General features: G+C 39.2%; 1 protein-coding gene across 2 annotated transcripts; it reads left to right on the top strand.

Annotated features, from left to right (window-relative positions):
* The first annotated feature begins 18,909 nt into the window (after positions 1-18,909).
* PDHA2 (pyruvate dehydrogenase E1 subunit alpha 2) lies at positions 18,910-20,082 on the top strand. Of its 2 annotated transcripts, XM_045536678.1 has the most exons (2): positions 18,910-19,437; positions 19,513-20,082. In XM_045536678.1, the coding sequence occupies exons 1-2, from the start codon at positions 18,910-18,912 to the stop codon at positions 20,080-20,082; spliced, it is 1,098 nt and encodes a 365-aa protein (XP_045392634.1). The 2 variants fall into 2 exon arrangements, with proteins under 2 accessions (XP_045392634.1, XP_045392633.1); XM_045536677.1 differs by having other exon boundaries at positions 18,910-20,082.
* The last annotated feature ends 1,180 nt before the right edge of the window (positions 20,083-21,262 follow it).

Raw genomic sequence — 21,262 nt, 5'->3', positions numbered from 1 at the left:
GGGAAGACAAACATTGCCTGCAGCTGGATGGCAGCTCCTTCGTCAGCTGACCGTGGTCTCCCTGGCATACCAAGCCCACAGCCGCTGTGTTAAACCCAGCCTGCTTTGCTCTCCTGAGGTCCCCTTTGAGCACTTGAAATTACAAACCCTGGTTGCAACTCCACCTTTCAATGTCTTCTGTTTTGTTTCTCCTTTACCCAAATCAAAAGCAGCACTATCGAAAACAAAATAAGTCTAAAAGTTCAGTAGTCACTTTTCAATTCCTGTTAGCGATACTATTGCAGGAATGAGCCATGCAAGTTTAAATATTAGATGAGCAATCATGAAAGGACTCGGTTTAAGAATGCTAGTGAAGTTTTGACTGGAATGATTAGCTAGCATTCTATTTGATATTATTAATTTATTGTCAGTGAATTTGATGAATAACAAGTTCCTGATTATGTGCAGGCAAGTCTGACCAAACCATTGGCAATTCATAGTTAATGTTTATTTAATAAGTAAGTAGAATATATTCGGTTTCTAAAATTACCATATTTGTACCACAAAATAAAGAGTCTATGTATATCTGAGCATAAGGAGTAAATATGCCAAACCGTCCTCAGTATGTCAATGAGAAGAGTCATGACTAATAGGAATAGCTTCTTATTATTATTGAGATAAATGTAATTAGCCTGCCTTACCATAAAATATATACATATATTTCCAGATTTAAATATTGTAAAAATTTTAATGCATTTATGCCATATATATATAAATATATATCATTAATTAAGGTGTTTAAAATATTTGCCTTAAAAAGATGCACACTCTTGTTACACGTACCATCCTGTTGAACGCTTAAATACACACACAATACACTAGGCATTCTGTAGGATAAAACAAAGCTATAAAAATAAGATCCCTGGCCCATCAGAAGGCTAGATTTTGGTTGTAAATGCAAGATTCTGACTTAAGAAAAAAATCGTTTCTCTCCAACGTGCCCTACCCGTAGCACGTGAACTTGCTGATCCTCTTCCTTCCTACTGATCCCTTATTTGGGTTGTAAAGTGACATATTCAGCTGCTTTTCCCCTCATCAGGTTTTCTTTTTTCTTGTTTTAGGCTTCTCCTCAGGATTCTCTTTGCTTTTCAAGCCCTTTTAATATTGCTCATCCCAGGTTTCCAGCTTCAATTTTCTTTCTCTTTTACCATACACACTCTCAATAAGCAACCTCATCTTCCCTACGGCATGAGTGCCCAGCTGTGAGACCCGTTTCCATATTTCCAGCTCAAACCTCTCTCCTGAGACATCACGCCTGCTGGACAGTCTGGTTCACGACACTTCAAACTTAACATCTCTGAAAGCAAATCCTTAATTTTACTGACCTTATAGCCAAAAACATTTCCTTCCCTTTTTGTTTCCTACCTTACTTAATGACGCCACTACACATCTAGCTCAATAAGCTGGAAATGTCCACCTTTGACGTCACCTGTCCTTATCACCTCCAAGCACTCAGGCACCATCTCTCACCGGCTTTGCATCTCTGATAGTTCTCATCAGAGTCTGTTACTTGCCATTCCCTTTACCAGACAGCCTGAATTAAAGTCTTTATCACTTCTTACTTGGATGATTGAATAGCCTCCTGACTGGTTTTCCACCTTCTAGGCTGTCCCTTCCAAGACCTAATAATGCCAGAATGATCTTCCTAAAATGCAAATGTGGTCAGGCCACTTCTTTGTTTTTCCTATTATATGGCTCATCAAATCTTTAAGGATAAATTCCAAATTCATTAGTGTGTAATAGAAATCTCCTCACATTCAATTTGCAAGTCTACCTTGATTTCCTGCCACCCGGCCTCTCAAAGTTTCCTGCTATCTGGAAAAGGTTGTAGTTCCCTATACACTGGCTTCTGCATCTTTGCATATGTGGCCGAGTCTGTCTAGTCTTCCTTCCTTTCTCACCTCCATTAACTTTCTCGCCTCCATTTGTCACTCACACACACACACACACACACACACACACACATCATCCTTTACATGGACAAATACAATTGTTTTTTCTATTTCCTCAAAATCAGGTCAAAGTCTTAGAGAAGATTCTCCAACGACATGGCACTTAAATCTAGACAGTTAGTTTATTAAAGACTCATATAATACCAATACCGTGTATACCTCTTTTAAAGCCATTTTCATACTTGATACATTGCCTTTTATTTTAACTTTACCTCCCTTTGAACTATAAAGTTCTTCTTAGAATAGTTCTTGACATATAGAAAGAGTTCAAATTGGTAGTTCTAATTAAATCATGTGGGAAGAACTCAAGAAGAAAATGCAGTCCTATTTAAAAATACGCCAGAGGTCAAGGTATTAGGTAGGTAGTTAGCAAGGGATTCTGGATCTGCTAGGACGGAAGTGGGTGCCTTGCCTTGGTGCAACTGCCCCACCTGGGAAGAAGGACAAGGTTGGACCCATCTTGGTCCTGCCCCACCTTAATCCTATCCCAAGCCACTGCCATACCTGGGGGAGGAGGGAACACCCTATGAATCTGCCAATCACAACTTAGTGCACCAACTGTGAAAGCACGCAGAGGACTCTTGAGCCCACGGGCCAAACAGCATGGGTAACAGTCCAGAAAGTGACCTAGAACAACCACATGCAGAGTAAGACTCAGGTCACATAACTCCCAACCGTCCAGTCAAAGTGAATCCGTGGTGACGCCTGACCCACGAGGGAGGTCCCAATCCGGACACTGTAAAATAAGACTGAGAACATAACCAGGTCCTTCGTTTTGCTTTCCCTTTGCTGCAGCGGTGGGTCTGGTCATCATCTGTGATGTATGTATCTCGCTCTGTAATCCTGTAAGCCCATATCTTGTTCTTGCTCTGTAATCCTGTCTTTCTCTGCTCAACAAAAACCTCATTTTCATGCTTGCCTTACTTTCGTGTGTCTGGTCATTCTTTGGCCATGAGCGTGCCAAAAACTGACATTTCAGACCCCAAAACCCGAAAAGAGCTGTGATGTTTGTTACTTTTCATTAAAAACAAAATGACTTAAGGAATTATTTAATTTTTTTTTAAGTTCCAGGGGTAACAAAGTATACCTCTTCAGCAAATATTCAGCACAAATCTGTAAGTAGTTGAATTAATTATTTTTAATTGGCATTAATTTACCTTCTATATTTAAAGTTCATTATAAGTGACAGTTTAAATATACTTTTTATTTTTTAATTTTTTTGCCTACTCTTTATTATTATTCTTATTTTTTATTTCAGAATATAGGGGAGTACAAAGACTTTAGTCACATAAATTGCCTTTGTACCACCTGAGTCAAAGCTACAAGTGTGCACATCACCCAGACAGTGTGCACCGCACCCATTAGGTGTAAATTTACCTATCCCATTCTTCTCTCCCACCTGCCCAATCCCTGATGAATGTTGTTTCCATATGTATACATAAGTGTTGATCAATTAGTACCAATTTAATGGTGAGTACATATGGTGTTTGTTTTTCCATTCTTGTGATACTTCACTTACAAGAACAGGCTCCAGCTCCATCCAAGTTAATACAAGAGATATTGATTCACCATTGCTTTTTTATGGCTGAGTAGTACTCTGTGGTATACATATACCATACTTGATTAATCCACTCATGTATTGATGGGCCTTTGGGTTCTTTCCATATCTTTTTAATTGTGAATTGTGCTGCTATAAACATTCAAGAGCAGATATCTTTTTTACAGCATGTCTTTTTTTCCTTTGAATAAATACCCAGTAGTGGGATTGCTGGATCAAATGGTAGTTCTCCTTTTACGTCTTTGAGGTGTCTCCATACTACTGTCCCTAGAGGTTGCACTAGTTTGCAGTCCCACCAGCAGTGTACGAGTGTTCCTATCTCTTCGCACCCATGCCAACATTTGTTGTTTTGGGACTTTTTTTAATGTTTTTATTTTTTATTTCAGGATATTATGAGGGTACAAATGTTTTGGTTACATTTTATGTCTTTACCATGTTTTGGGACTTTTTGGCAAAAGCTATTCTCACTGGAGTTAAGTGATATCTCGTTGTGATTTTGATTTGCATTTCCCTGATGATTAGAGATGTTGAACATTTTTTCACGTTTGTTTAGCCATTAGTCTATCTTTTTTTGAAAAGTTTCTGTTCATGTCTTCTACCCACTGTTTAATGGGGTTGTTTGATTTTGTTCTTGCTGATTTTCCTGAGTTCTATATAGATTCTTGTTATCAGCCCTATATTGGATGTACAGCATGAGAATATTTTCTCCCATTTTGTAGGTTGTCTGTTCACTCTGATGATTGTTTCCTTGTCTCTGCTAAAGCTTTTTAATTTGATGAAGTCCCATTGTCTATTTTTGTTGTTGCTGTGATTGCTTTGGGGTCAGTCTTCTTCATAAATTCTTTGCCTAGGCCAATGTCTGTAAGAGTTTTTTCAACATCTTCTTCTAGAATTCGTATGGTTTTTAAACTTTTAGTTTGTTTCTCCTAAAACTTTTGAGTGGCTCCAGCTTATTAAAAATAAAATTAAAGTTGTTGTAGTCTATGTGGTTGCAACATTCAGCTCCCTGTTCCCTCTCTGATTATATCTGCTTCCACCTAATGTCCTCTCAATAAATAGTAAGGTATGAATAAACTGTTGAATATACTTTCAGCATTCTCAGAAGGGCAATGTGTGGAGTTATACTGAGGCATTCCTCAGATCAAACGGTAATTACTGATGTTCTCCATGGATCTCATTTGCTGCCAGTTTCAGGCATCGATTTAGTATGATGCTGTCTTAGGTATTTCCTTCGGAATATAAAAATCATCTCAAAATAAGAATCCCAAAATACATGTTTTGTAAAGTTTCTGTGCACTCTATAATTACTATGGAGAAAGCATATGTTGGGAATTAAAATACTTCAGCTTAAGTTTAGACCCCAAATTTACTGCATGATTATATGTTTGGTTTCCTAGAAACTGATATGATGAACACTGAAGTCTGTGTCAGGTATTTATCTGAAAATTGCTTTGTACTCTTTGGGAAATTCTTTATTCTAGCCCATCACTTAGGAAAGGGATGAATTCTGAAACTCCAAGAGGAATATTACAGATGATTAGAATGAATTTAGTTAAATGGAGGAAAAAAAACTAACCTTGAGCTTCCTATGGTATACCAGATGTATTAGAATTATAGCCCCTCCATTAAGCACAATGACTTCATTTTATAAGCAGCGTTAAGTAGGACTTTGCTATACATATTGTATATAGCTACACAGTGTTACCTGGATAATCACCATCTCTTGTCTTAAAAAAATGAAATGGATTTTCCATCTCCAATAACTTCTTACATGAAGGAATATACAATATTCAGTCTATTTCTTCACATTTCTTTTGGAGTAATTATATCCTTTTTGATTTCTTTTTTCCCTTTTTGTCAGCACCTATGTTCTATTACAAAAAGGACCTGTCCTCGAGGGGGGAGTGTGGAAATGAATGATTAAAACAAGTCTTTCCTGCTTTAGTATTTGCTAATTAACTGAACACCGTCATCAGCTGATCTAGAAGCTTTCTTTCCTGAAATTTTAAAGACTAAGCAACATGAGAAGAGGCTCATGTGCAGTCTGTGTGCTGTGGAACAATTAGATTTATTTTCATCTTATAGGCAATAACGTGGCGTGGAAATCAACGAGGAGTGAAAACATGGGTAATTAAAAGATGCTTTGTTTTCATTTTATATGAAACACCTTTATTCTCTTTTGAAAAAAAATTCCCCCAACCTAACAAGCAAAAAGCCATACATATACACACAAAAAACAAGTCATGTGAATTAGAAAGGTGCTCAAGTTAGTGCAAACAACGTCAACTCAAAATGAGAATCATTCAAAGAAATGATTCACTTGCAAAAATGTCAGCATGTCCTACCCTTTTTAAAACATTTCAGTGGTTTACACTAATAACTCCTGGGTCACTACCCTCCTCTGCCAGCACTTGTCCATCTGGACTCTAGGCTCAGAGATGTTCTTATATTTTTTCCTGCAGTTCAAAAAATACTGGGTTGCATTTTTAACTTTTGGCTCTTTGTTTCTAGATTTTATATCAACCTTCTTTCCCCACTGCCCACAATTTCTTCTAGAGCTGTAAAATTACCTTTTCTGAAGCGCAATTGGTATTCAATAGTTGATATAATTTCCTTACAATTAATATTTGGATGACTATAAAGCTGGTTTTGGTGTAATAGCAAGTTATTAGCTATTAAAAGTTAAATATCCAAATTAACTTTAAAAAAAAAATGTTTGCCTAAGTGGCTAGCCAATTCTCCCAAAACCATGTGCCAGCATCTGTACTTGCTTTCTAACTTGGTATTATATATTTTTCATATGCTAAAGCCCCATACTAATATTTTTTTTGTCTCTATTTTGGGTCTTTGGTCTGTCACTCTACAAAACACTAAACTCAAGTGAAATAAACCAGGCACAGAAAGACAAATATTTCATTTTCACACTCATATATGGGACCTAAAAAAAAATTGATCTCAAGGAAGTAGTGAATAGAATGGTGGCTACTAGAGATTGGTCAGGGTGGTGGGATGGGGTAATGAAGAGATGTTGGTGAAAGGGTAATTCTGTTTAATAGAAGGAAGAAGTTCTGATGTTCAGTGGTGCAATGGGGCAACTATAGTTGACAATAGTTTATTGTATTTCAGAATAGCCTGAAGTTTTCAAATGCTCCCAACATAAAGCAATGGTGAATGTTTTAGGTGAATCTGATTTGGCCATTGTATGTTGTGTGCTTGTATCAAGATGTAACATGTAATCCATGAATATGTGCAATCATTATGTATCAAAAAAAACCTAAACTCTTTAATTAATTGTCACTTTTTAATATTTTATATACAGATTAGGTAAAATTCCTCATTAATGATCTCTTTTAAAACATCTCTAGAAATTCTCTCTTGGTTTTTTTAGAACAATTTTACACCTATTTTCATAACTCCTATCTGTCCACCCCCAATCATGTTTTTTTGTTTTAGGCAACATTGATGAATTTTAGAAGAACTGACACAGCTAAAATAATGTCTTTTCATCTGCAAGCCAAATGTGTCTCCATTTTTCATATTTTTTTGCATTGTTTTGAAGTTTTAGGATTCTTCATATAAGAACATTTCTCACTAAAAATTTTCCAAGCTATTTTGTTTTTTGTTAGTATTATAAAATGAAGCCTTTTTTTCTTTCATATTTTATCTGTTTATTTTGATATATAAATCTATTATATTCTGCGTGCTCATTTCATAACTAACATTTGAATTTGATTTATTATTTTTTTCAAAAATTGTTTGATCAACTCTCTTGGGTTTGCCAGATATAAACTTTTAGAAGGACACTATTTCCAAGTATTCATGTATTTCTTCTACCCCCAAGTCAACAATTCACAGAACGCAGCCCCCCACCGAGAGAACTGAGTCACTCACTGAGGCAACAAAACAAAAGCTGAAACAGAGGCAGAAGGAGCAGGATGCGCAGTTTCCTAGTCGCAGAGAACTGATCCACAGCAGGCTGGCCAGGAAGGAGCCGCTGGTGTGGGCACGGGAGAGGGTGGACATTGGATGAGAGAGAAAGGGGAGGAAATTCATCAGACTTGGGATGGGATGGGCTACTTCTGGGTCTTCTCCATCCTTTCAGTGGCTCCACCTGCAACAGGTAGACTGACTTACCTACATGGCAAACTTGGGATGTCAAAATTGAGTGCTAGGCTCACCTCCTCTCTCTTCCTCTGGAGAATGAGAATCCCACAGGTGGCAGGACTTACTTTCTGCTCTCCCCCATCCATGGTCCTTCTTTCCTGGGTCTGGCATTACCTGTAACCAAGTAGGTAAGTCTGCCTGATCTTGAGTTAGGAAAATGATTCTACTTTTACACCAAGCTATTCTCCAATGGGAGCTTTACAGAAATCAGGATGACATTTTTGTCTTCCACTGGTGAATCCTTTATCTTATACACCAATTTATTTAGCACCCAGGCAAGAAAGAAGTGGAATTTGATTGGGCCTCTCAAATACCTGTACAAGAGTTTAAGTTTCCTTAAAAAGACAAGGCAGAGAGCTTATCTTTTTCAGTACTCTTTCTCCAGGGTACAAAGGTTAAGAGTAAGAACTCTGGGCTCAGACTAAATTGGTTCACAATCTGACTATAGTATTCACACACTCTGTCAGGTGGGATAAGGTAAGCACTTAAATACACTTCATTTTAACCATGAGAACATTTTCATAATCATACTGCCCACATAAAAGTGTGCATGTGAGAATTAGATAACCTATGAAAAAGTTGAGCACAGTAAATATTATATGCTAAGTAATCAATAAAGGTTAGTGATGATTATTATGACACATCAGAGGTAAAAAGTGGATATAAGCATAAATGAATGTAATCTATTGAAAATAACGATGGACTAGTTATTAAGAAATTTAACTCTGGAATCCAGGTTTGTGCTAGTATACACATAAACTGCCAAAACAGAAATTAGTAGCCAGAAAAGAAGATATTTGTGAAAATCGGGTTACATAATTTTTTATGAATTAGGTAAATATCTTAACATCAACAATTTGAATTTGTCACAGAAATTAAAGAAAATTTGATTATTAGGAAATCCATACATATAATTGCATACAAATGTTTTATACAGATTATATAGATAAAATAAGATGATACATGTGTATATATGTTTGTTTGTGTATTTCTTCTCTTTGCCCTCTGACCCTCTATCGTGTTTTTGGGGTTGACCTGGTTCCCAGAGAAGTCTAGAACACCTGCCTATGGGGTCAACCCGTGGCCCCATGCCTGGGCACCAGTTCCACATGAGTGGCCTAGAAAATAGATCAGTCCTGCTGGCTGGTGTCCTGGGATCAAGCAAGATTGGGCTGCCAGAATTGTGCTTATGAGTTGATTTTGCGTGACTCTCATTCACACGGAATTTAGAACAAATTCAGGGCTTTTGACTACCCACCGTTCAGCGCTAATCTTTGGGTTTGAACATTGAGCAAGGCATGGCTCTTGCACATTTGTGTAATGACTATGGTGTCGCCTACAGCCTACAGCATCCAAGCATGCCAGGGATGGCAGCAGGCACCGTTTGCTCCATGCACCTCTCGTCACTGGTACCTAGGGCGGTCAGCCCCCCACTCTATGAACTCCATTCCACCTGGTCAGGCAGCCCCTCAATGTGGCTCCTCCTCTTTCCTCCCAGGACGTAGAGACTTGCTCCACAATGCCATCAGGCCCCTCTTATAGATTTCCTCTTTTGCCTCTAATTGAAGCTGTGGCAATGTGGTCTCCTCAGTTGGTCTTCAGCTGTGCTACAGGAAGGACAGCGGGTTTGTGCATGAATAATTGTGCTCTGCTCACTACTCCCACAGCCCTTCCAGCTGATGGCCGTAAGTGGAAGGCAGGAGAGCAATCAACACGGAAAGAAATCACACCTGAAGAATGCTATGACTATAGCCTAAACCGCTCAAGAGAAGACATGGTCAGAAGATGTGTTTTTCCATCCTAAAGGTAAATCGAATGTCGCCAGAAATTGAATTATCATTTGCTTTTCCCTGCATACTCTGGGTAAGGCCTGCGTTTGTGGTCATCATCAATAAAGCTCGGTAACAACCTTTGAGAAGCTAGTGTTCGTGGGTGGCAGGAAGTATGTAGCAGCATCAGGAGCAATGATGGAACCAGAATTAAATCACTAGTATTAGGGAAGTACAGAATCAAGAAGATCTATGTTGTTTTGATGCAAACAAGTTCTGGAGAGCAACTGCTTTGTGATTAATAACAGGTACTAGCTCTTTCTTGAGGAAGCAGATAGGAAATGAGATAGAAATGATGCATTTGGCAATAAAGAACAGGAAGAGATGGTTCTTAGGCATGAACAAGAACAGACTGTTCCTACTGAACACTATCAGGAACCTTGACAAGCTCTAATTAGACAATTGATAAATGTATTACCTTTTTGCTATCCATTATTCTAAATCATCATCGGTAAATCACTATACCCTGCATGGACCCATGAATTTTGTAATGCATTTTGGAGGTCCACGAAAATATATTTGCCAGGGCCCCAGACACCCTAGGAGTGGCTTTGAATGCCAATATATTAATAAGTCACACAAAAAGATATCATATATCGCAATAAATGTTGAAAATACATTTGATAAATTTTAACACATTTGCTTAAAATATAGCAAAAATTTAAATTTAGAATATTTCGTTAACAAAATATCTGTTTCACACTGAGAGCTAACCTTACGGATAGAACATTAGAAGCTTTGGCATTAGATCTGGATTTGAGTACGGTTTCCATCATTTGCTGGAAATACTATTAAAGCCTTTGTTTTCTTATCAATAACAAGAAGTAAAGCAATCTTACCTATGTCATAGGATTGTTGTGACAGTAAAGTCAAATAGTGCTTGCAATAAGCTTAGCAAAGTGCCTGGAACATAGTAAGATGTCGATAAATAATTGTCTTTTAAAACCACCACACTCAAGCTGAGAAACAACTTTACAATGTATAGGATATTCATAAGGGAAACAATGCTAAGTAATCAATGTCAGTGTCTAAAATTATAAATAAGTTGAAAGATGCATAGTTTTGGATAGGAAAACTAAATATTGTAAATACAAAATCCTCTCCAATATATTTTATATGTTTAATATAATTCTAATCCAATTTCCAAATAGTTTTTTAATTTAATGAAATTACTCTGATCTTCATATGAAATAGTACATAGGCTATAAAATCTTAGAGGATTTTGAAAAAGAAATATAATGAGAAAGGTCTTGGTCTATCAAATATATAATCTTATAATCCCATGATAGTCAAAACTGGGAAGTGCTTGCATAAGAATCAACTGACACATCAAACTAAACAGCCTAAAAACAAAATATTTAGCTTATGAAGATGTAGACATAGATATGAAGTGAGAATCCCAAAACAATAAAGACATAGACTACTAAATACATGATAGTGGGAAGAAGTGAGTGTATGAAAAAATATTGTAATGTCACCTCCCTGTATTATCTAATAACTCCAGATGTCTCAAAGACATAAAGCCATTAAAAAGAAAACAACAAATGGTTATTTATAGTATACATGCACTTGATTATGTGCAAATAAAAAATGGAAGCATAAAGGAGAAGACGGACATATTGAACACATTAAATTTTTTTTGTGTTAAAAATATAACAAACTAAGTTTTAAACATCAGTGCTTTGATTAATGCATAGTGCTTGGCACATAGTATATGCTCAGTAATAAGATGTGTTCAGTCTTAGGGGGACATTTTTTGTTAGTTATGGCACATCCATATAATGGAGATTTTTTGCATCTATTGAAATTATCTTTGAAATGGCTTTTGATGACTTTGAAAATGATTGCAATAGGATGCTAACAAAAGAAACTCAAGAAATATAAAATGCACAGTATGATCTCAATTATACCAAATAAAAAAATACACAAAGAAATCAATCAAAATTTAACAGCTGTTAACTTTTGGTGATATAAAATTTTTGTCTTTGTGCTTTTCTGTGTTTACAGTATAGAATTATTAAAGACACTATAGTCAAAGTATATGTTAAGTTTATAAATCAGCAATATGTCTCTGATGATGATGAGAAAAGAGGGGAAGATATTTTTATTTAAATGGGGAGAAGATAGAAAATATTTCTTCTTAGAACTTTTCAAGCTTAAATAGCTGTAGGGCTTTAAAATACATTTTTTTTTCTGGTAGACTAGAGAATGAAAAGGAGTTAATGTTGAAAATATAGTTGGCATCTCCCTACTGGTGAGAATTAAACCAATAAATCATGAGTCCCTGTGTGTAATCATTTAAGCTGGCAAGAATAGAGCACATATCATTAAACCTTAGACCCACATTTACTTTTTGGGTAGAGGTTGACACACAGGAAATGAAGTCTGGGGTATAAGCAGCTTAAGAACATGATTTTTTTTTTTTTAAGTTGGTGTAAGGGAATATCCATGGAGAAACACTTATTTAGTGGAGAGTTTCAGAGAGTGATAATACCAAAGTTGTCATTAAATTTAAGCAAGTCCTTGATGTGAGAAATTTCCGTTCATTGTTGATGACACAGATTGCAGAAGCATATGGAAGCAATTAGAGCAAAGTAAACGGAGACTGTGGGTGCAGGCTGCGTATTTGCGGAGCTGGACTAGATAAAAGGAATAATATAGGATGAGATCTAAAAGAGGCAGTGAGGACTCTGGTATCCTCTTTCAGAGCTGAGGAAATCTGAGCATGAAAGGAAGCCAAAGGAGAAGACAAAATTGATGATTCTCCGGTGGGGGTGTGGGAGTGGGGTGAATATACGAACAGTATCTCATTATGAGGGAATAGAAGGTTGTGTGGCAAAGTCGGAGGGGTCAGATTTCCAGATAAGAGAAGGAATCTTCTTCCACTGAGATTTGTGGGAAGGAAGTTCTGATAGATGTAAAAATTCGTCAACAGACAGATGGGGTCGGGGCGCAGCATGGTGTGTGTATGCAAGAAGCGCTGGATCAGAAAGTGAGATTCTGGCTCTGGATGAATCGGGTGTATTGACTGAGGACATGCCCAGTGTTTACTGGGCTTACGACCCTTGCTGGCTCTGTTTCTCCTTCTATCAATAGTCCTTATAAATTTTCCATGTAATATGGAAAAATGCCAGAAAGGATGGAAAATCCCTTGGAAAAGTTGTAATGCATTCTTATAAAGAGATGGTAATTTTTATTATGAATTGAAGTGAGAATAGGGGCTAAATGATGGTAGAGAAAGGCCAGGAGCTTTTGAAGAAATAAAAGTTGCCGTGCAATATTCAGGGCCCAAGAGAATGGCAGCACATGGACAGCTGGTGGCCCCGACAGGAGCTTGTTAAATTCCTCTGACAGTCCCCAACAATCTTGCTGCCTGGAGATGATGCCTTGATGAGATGTCTGAGCTTAAAAACTCTTCTTGCACACTCTCTTCATAACGTGGATGATGTTTATTAGGCCTCTAATTTAAAATGGTCTTTGAAGCCTCCCCCACGGTGGCCTTTTAGATTTATAGTGTTGGGTACTATGGCAATATGGTAGAATCTAAATGCACAATGGGTCCGTGGGAACAGAAAGATTCTCACATACGAAAAGCTCCCTAAGACATCGACGGCATTGTCTTAGGTTGCTTGGAGAAATGGCATTCATATTCATAGAGCATTGCATAATTATGAGATCCTGATTTTCATATTTCCCAGTGTGCCTTTATGGCTCTGCTGTATTACCAAATTAAAGGAGACGACACAACTTTGCAAAATTAGAGTGTTCTGTTTTGTATGTTGCAGTTTGACAGTGCTCTATTTTTAATTTGTTCATCATTGATCCTAATAAAGACAAACTGTCATTGTCACCATTGCCTGGAATGTAATACATTAGTTTTATTGCCTCTATAACAGCTGCTCATGTGTTGCTTCCTCTGTCATTCAATGATGATGTGTCCTTTTCTCTAAGCAGTGCCAGACAAACTGGAAGAGCTCACAGCACACCACCTCCCAATGAACTGGATTAAGTAGAGGGAAATTTAATTGTATGTTATCATTGCATTTCTGTACTACTTAGTAGTACAGTAAACTCCCAAGGCCTCAGTTTCCTCATCTAGAAATTGGGAATAAGAATAACTGCCTTACCAGACTCTGAGAGGGTCCAATGAGCAAACTGTTAACTTTGTATCTCCAGCAAAAAGAAGCAAGTCTATCGCATATCTGGGCAATATCTGTGATGCCTTAAATCTTAAATTAAGGCATATAATCACCTAAAATTTCATTTCCATTTATTAAAAATATTCTTTTACCAAGAAAAATTTGCTTGTATGTCTGTATATATTCACAGGGATCCCCTTTGAATCTATTAGGATGGAATCTATTAGGGTCCAAGATTAGGATATAATAGGTAACACTGTGCCCACACTTAGACACAGGATAGGACAAAAAAAAAAACCCCGAGGATGTGGCCAATAGTAGGTGCTTAAAGTGGGGTGCATGATTTGCAGTCTCCCTCAAAGTATCCTCCTCTCAAGCTTTGTCTGTTTTGGTCAAATGTGCTGCTCAAGTTTCCTTCTAGGGGGCAGCAGTGCCCTGGAATTTTGCCAATATTCCTTCCTTTTCTGTAAACTTCCTTCAGTGACTCTTAGGTCTTCTTTAAAGAAACAAAGTCAAAATAAATAAATGTGCTAATTATGTTATCACATGGGCATAGTGATATTACAAACATAATAGTCCACCCAAAGTCATTAAAAGGAACGGTTGTTGAAGGACATTTATAAAGATATAATAAAATCGTACAATCAAGAGGAAGCTAATATATTACAAGACTGCACAGAATAGTGAAGCCCTCATTTCACTATTGAGTAGAGTTCATTTTTTACTATCACATTATATATATATATATATATATATATATATATATATACACACACACACACACACATATATATATATACACTTGATTGCTATTAAAATCAAAGTTACTAGGGAGAAATGTATGTTTATTTACCGAATAAAATTTCGTAACAACGCATTTTCAAATATGTGAGAATTAAAATCTGCTGAACAAAAACTTTCCCAAGAAGTGTAAAAATTTTTGAAGGCAATGCAAATGGATTTAACTCTGACTTGGACTTTCTTGAAGTTGCTGTGATTTGTCAAGAACATTTATTGAATTGATTTTGATTTTAAATGAGGATTATGGTTTTACAAAACAACTCAAAATACTGAGCAGAAATCAGTTTAAAACTCTTGACTCCTACACCAGTCCTCTACTGTTTGAGACACTAGACCATAGCAAATCGTGACAGCAGATTTTATACACACCATTTTATTTTTTTTATCTCACTTGGCTACATTCAATTACAGCTCTAGTTATAGAGGGGATTATTAAAATGTTTAGAAAGTTTTCTTTTACAGTTTTGTATTATGATCTCTTTTATCATATCTGCTAGACCCTGGTCCAAAACTGTAGGAATAGTGGCTTGAGTACTGCAAGCATGACAGTACAGATGACTTTGGTTATCCATCTGGAGGACAATGGTGGCTATATCTGTTGCCACTAAAAATTAACCCCTTACATCTTCCCTTTCCTCACACCATCATTAACTAGGCAGGATGACGACACTCCTCCTTTACCTCTCACTTCCAGTCAAGGCTTCTCTTTCTGATAATTTGTCCTGAATTATTATTTAATGACATTTCAGAAATATGGTGAGGGTAAGAAAAGAAAAAAAAATATTGTTTGCTTAGGTCCCTGAAACGTTCTGGAATAGCTTCACTTATGGTAACATTAGAGAGGAACTTTGCTTGATTGTCATTATTTTGCAAAATATGGTACTGACATTTTCCCTTTTCTCCAAGGGAGATAAAGTAATAGACCAAATGGGAAAAATTCTTCTCCGAGTTATAAATAACTCAATTTTTTTCATCAAGTTCTTACTCATCACTCTTAATTGCCAAATCTTAGAGCTATGAAAAAGTACATTTCTACTGATCATATAATGAGATCTGATATTATTTATCTAGAGCATATTCACTCCTTAACAGCTTTCTTCACTTAACATTTGGTGGAAAAGTGCAATTATTACTGGAGAAATGTAAATATCCTTCAAACATGCTAACTGTTCTTTTATTTGCATTTCCTTGTCTCTTATTAAAAAATATTTTATATGCTGTTGATGCAAGGGGAGTGACACTTTTAAGATAAATTCAAAAATGCCATTGTAGGATCAACCATCAGACATAAAATGTGAAATTCTGTCACACTGACATGGATGAGTGCTACTATAATCACTGGCTCCTCTTTTATTAGGTTTTTTTATTAATTAAATGTAAAGTCTGCCATTGGCCTTATAAAAGTGCTCATCTGTTTTCCTTTAATTTCAAGTAGATTAAAAGTGAGATTTGGTGTTAATTAAAAACTTAGAATTTGTGGGGATTTTAATTGCAAACAACATGTCAGCGGTGAGCACATAGATGACTTAGTTCTGCTTGGTAATAAACATGGTATTGAACAATGACAAGAAAAGAAAAATTATTTGAAGAAAAGAACACCTTCATTGGCTCTACTGTCCATGCATAGATTGAATCCTTATACCTGGGGGCATATAAGAGAAGCTCTACAGCTCTGGGTCTCCTTGGGCTGCATTAAACTTTTACATTGATGTCTAGAAACTTCACTTTTTGAAAATGTGGATAGGTTTGGGAAGATAGCAATGAAAGTAAAAAAAAGTCATCATCATGATTAATCAGTTTAATAGAAATGTTTCAACATCATATTCTGCAAATGTGATTTCAGCCTATCTTTAAGTTGAATTTAGGGTATATAGGGTAACTGATTACCAAGAGGTCCCTAGAAGTTTTATATTTTATTATTTATTATCTTAACCAGAGCCTGTTGCAAAAAAAAAGGGCCATCTTCTGTAGGAACCTGTAGTACAGATATTTTCCAATTAGTATCTTTGCATGTTCTCCTCTGGCACGAGTCGGGTTTAGCCTTGTCACACTGGGCTTTTAAGGGGAGCTCTATCTTTGCAGCCCAGGCTACATGTGACAAGATTAAATTGGCACACTTCACTGTATAGCTCTGTGTTCCTGGCAGCGCTAGCCTGGCTGAAACCTCTGAGAGCAGGCTCAGCTGTCACTCAGTGACCCATTAACACCACCGTTCCATCCTGCAGTGTCATTTTTCTCATTCTTATGGAGATAATGCTCCCTGGAGACAGGCAATACCTGCAGGAATGAAAGAGAACAGCAGAGACAGGCAAAGTATCAAAGAGGGAGCAAACAACACAGCAAGACCATGAATTCCCAAAGTCGACTTTTAAATTGAGTGAAAAGATGAGGCCCATTATGATGTCTGGGTTTGGAAGGTGGGAAGAGGATCAAGTTTTAAGAGGTATCATAACTTTTTAACAAGCTATTTTCTCCTTCCTGCCTGAATATCAAAAGTGCCCAAAATAACACTTGGAACTAGATGTAGAAAAGGCAGCTGCTTTGAACATGTAATATGCAAATTTGGGAAAGAATTTATCATTTACAAATAGGCAATGGATATAAAACAGAGCATGTATTAAAGGGAATTGCTTAATATTCTAAATAGAACAGGATTCCTGGGTAGGGCTGGCTTATTGGAGTACAAAATTACCTTCCTCGTAAAAGCACAAAAGAGGAAAATGACATGGGATCTTTGTAGCCTTTGGGCTAAGGCTCCTGCCTTATGCTTCAACTATTACCAGTGACCCAAGCAAACTCTATTGCACTCTTGCAGTCCAAACTGTATACTGTTTGGTGGGTCACTTTTTAAGAAGTTTCATTTTCTAATGGTTTCTATACTAACCACAATGCCTGTATAAAGGGGTATTATAAGAACATGCCTCTTAGTTTCTGGACTAAGGCTGGTTCAATTTGATTGATAAAAAAGCAAAAAACCACCTGAATCTGTGGAAACCTATTGAGGACATCTTTAAGTACAGTTAAAGACAAAAAAAAAAAAAAAGGTGAATTAGGAAATAGGGATAAAACTGGTGGACAGAATTCAGAATTATTATTTAATAGAAAGAGTGAGGAAAGGTGGAAAAATCACAATTTTTTTTACCACAATGCATCTCAAACCAGCTCTCAATTTTCCCATGCCAGGCGAAACTTATTAGTGGGTTTAGACTCTTAGGCTGGGGATTCTGTAGTTCCTTCTCCCTCCCCAGGTGATAAAAGTCTAGAAGCCATGGGATAAATGCAGCGTATTTTTCTAATTTTGGACCACCAACTTTTCTTTTGTGTTTTTAAATGTTTATTTTATTTTTTTTAAGTTAACTAAACCAAAAAATAATCTATAGCTGTGGCATGCAACCGTAGGGCCACGGACCAATACCAGTCTGTGGCCTGTCAGTAACAGGCTGCACAGCACAGGTGAGCCCAGGGTGATCAAGGGACGTTTCATCTGTATTTACAGCCACTCCCCATCACTCGCATCACCGCCTGAGCTCCACCTGGCATTGGATTCGCATAGGAGTGTGAACCCTATTCTAAACTGCATGGGAGGGATCTAGGTTCAACGCTAGTTATGAGAATCTAATGCCTGATGATCTGAGGTCGAACAGAGGCTGTGATGCTAGCATTGGAAACCGCTGCAAATACAGATGATCATTAGCAGAGAGGTTTGACTGCACAGAGACCATAATAAATCAGACTCATATCAAAACCCTATCAGTGAGTGGCAAGTGACAATGTAATAATAACAGAAATAAAGCGCACAATAAATATAATGCTCTTGAATCATCCTGAAACCGTTGCCCCTCTTCCCCCATCCCTGGAAAAGTTAACTACCATGAAGCCCGTCCCCGATGCCAAAAAAGTTGGGGGCTGCTGATGTGCAGTTTTATTTTTACATTAAATATGCATGCAATAAATTCGTTTACGTTAAATATGCATATGACAGAGCAGGATAAAATATTCATACCTATTTGAAAAATCAAAAACAAGACATTAAAGAAACAGTGGCAGGAAGGAACACCTGGGTATTTAGCTCCTCTCTTGGGACTCTTTGTGTGCCTGAAGTACCCAGTTTGTTCCTCTCTGCTGTTTGACACCCTGAGGGCAGAGTTGCAGAGGCGCTGCTGATGAGCTTAGGGACGAGAAGGGACTCAGAGTGTGGCGGTTTAGCAATGAGGGTGCCGCGGGTCAGGGTCAGGGTGCCGTTGCCGGAGCCTTCAGTTTACGGTTGGGAGGTGCCATAGAGCCCTGGGGGGAGAGGAGCGCGGCGGCCCACTGCGCCTGCGCGCCACGTGGCCCAGCCCCCATTGTGGCGCCACCTGCGTTTCCGACGGGCTGTCGCGCCGTGGGTCGCCGGGAGCCGCCGCCGCCGCCGCCCTCCGCGCTGCCCCATGAGGAAGATGCTGGCTGCTCTCCTCTCCCGCGTGTTGGCCGCGGCCCCGAAGCCGGCTCGCCCGGTGCCGGTGGCGTCCTGCACCTATTCCAGCGACGCCACGTTCGAGATTCCGAAGTGCGACCTGTACCGGCTGGAAGAGGGCCCGCCGGGGAGCGCGGCGCTGGCGCGGCAGGACGGGCTGCGGTACTACCGCGCGATGGTGGCGGTGCGGCGCATGGAGCTGAAGGCGGACCAGCTGTACAAGCAGAAGTTCATCCGCGGCTTCTGCCACCTGTGCGACGGCCAGGAGGCCTGCTGCGTGGGGCTGGAGGCCGCCATCGCGCCCTCGGACCACGTGATCACGTCGTACCGCGCGCACGGCGTGGGCTACACCCGCGGGCTGCCCGTGCGCGCCATCCTGGCGGAGCTGACGGGCCGCCGGGGCGGCTGCGCCAAGGGCAAGGGCGGCTCCATGCACATGTACGCCCGGAACTTCTACGGCGGCAACGGCATCGTCGGCGCGCAGGGCCCGCTCGGGGCCGGCGTCGCCCTGGCCTGCAAGTACAGCGGCGGCGACCGGATCTGCCTGACCCTGTACGGCGACGGCGCTGCCAACCAGGGCCAGGTGGCCGAGGCCTTCAACATGGCCGCGCTGTGGAAGCTGCCCTGCGTGTTCGTGTGCGAGAACAACCGCTACGGGATGGGCACGGCGGCCGAGCGCGCGGCCGCCAGCACCGACTACTACACGAGGGGCGGCGTCATCCCCGGGCTGCGGGCCGACGGCATGGACGTGCTGTGCGTGCGGGAGGCCGCCCGCTTCGCCGCCGCCCACTGCCGCGCCGGCCGGGGCCCCATCGTGCTGGAGCTGCGGACCTACCGCTACCACGGCCACAGCATGAGCGACCCCGGCGTCAGCTACCGGGGACGGGAGGAAGTCCAGGAGGTGCGCAGCAAGAGCGACCCCGTCATGCTGCTCACGGACAGGCTGGTGGGCAGCGGGCTGGCCACGGCCGAGGAGCTGCGGGAGATCGACGCCGGCGTGAGGAGGGAGGTGGACGAGGCGGCCGAGTTCGCCACCAGCGACCCCGAGCCGGACCTGGGGGACTTGGCCCATCACATCTACAGCAGCGACCCGGCTTTCGAAGTGCGCGGCACGCACCCGTGGATCAAGTTCAAGTCCATCAGTTAAAAGGGAAAACGATATACATGTAAATTAACTGTCAGCCCCTCAGTGGAGCGTGCAGGATCTACTTTAAGCGACTGTGTTCTCAGCTTTGTCAAGGAGGAATAAACCTCATAAAGGGAAAACCTCGTAAATGTTTATGAAAAGAGGTTGAGATTATTCAAAGAGTTTAAAAGACATCGAATTAAAAGTATATCTGCTTGTATTTTACGTTGTTGTGTTAAAACATACTGTCATCGTTTAGTGCGGCTGTGTTAAAGGTTATTTTAAATTTATACCAGTCTGAAATATGAAACGCAGACGATTTAACTTCCCGAATTATTTGCCGTAAGAGTTTTATTTGGTTTAGTTTGATGTGGTTTTAATAAATATTTAAAGGAAAAGTAGTTATTTGATTCCTGCTACCCTGCTATGGGTTTGTTCGTAAAATCGCTATCCTGAGATAGAGAAGATTTCAAGCCACTCAAGACCCCTACTGCTGTGCAAGTTGACTTGAATTATCCGATAACTAACACAGGTTAACATTGTAGCATACGCAGGCAGACATATGCAATATTAGTGCTTGTGATCGTTAGCACTGACCGTTTAACACGTGATATTTAACAGGGCAGGAAGAGAGAGAACAAGGATTTTTTTTTTCATATTATTGTACTTTGTTAAAATGTTAAAATTGTGTTAGTGAATTAATTTAAAGGGAAAATATAAACAAAATTAAAATCTAGGGCAATAACTGCATTTTGCTTTAACCTTCAAGCTAAAGTTGCTCTTACTCTACCATCCATTAATACCGTTATGTGTTCTAGAATTTAAAGAGCCACCCTAGTGTATTTCAGACTGAAAAATGAATAAACAGAGATGGTGACATCAAAGGAGTTAAACAGAGGAGGTGACATTAATAAAAAGTTGAAAGTAAAATCTGCCTTGCTTCTAATTAGTTATTAACTATATATTATTAATCATTGCATGATTAACTTTAATATCTTTCAATGTAATTGAGCATTCACAGATAACTTTTTCCAAAGGAAAACTTAACTTGGATCATACAGGTTCGGTCTTCTCTATAGTCCAATACCATGCCAATTAGCTTGCCATGACTTGGTGAAAACAGTTTTACTTGGACATATGTGACTAATGATCTAAAATTCTATGGAGTTCGATATTCAGTTTACTCCTCTAAGATAGACTT

This window comes from Lemur catta, chromosome 24 (genome assembly GCF_020740605.2).
Source record: "Lemur catta isolate mLemCat1 chromosome 24, mLemCat1.pri, whole genome shotgun sequence".
In the NCBI taxonomy this organism is placed as follows: domain Eukaryota; kingdom Metazoa; phylum Chordata; class Mammalia; order Primates; family Lemuridae; genus Lemur; species Lemur catta.
Note: the sequence above shows the minus strand (reverse complement) of the source record. Positions and strands in the feature narration are given on the sequence as shown.

Excerpts from the sequence above, each read along its gene's own strand:
- PDHA2 (XM_045536677.1), top strand. The coding sequence starts at position 18,910 with ATGAGGAAGATGCTGGCTGCTCTCCTCTCCCGCGTGTTGGCCGCGGCC.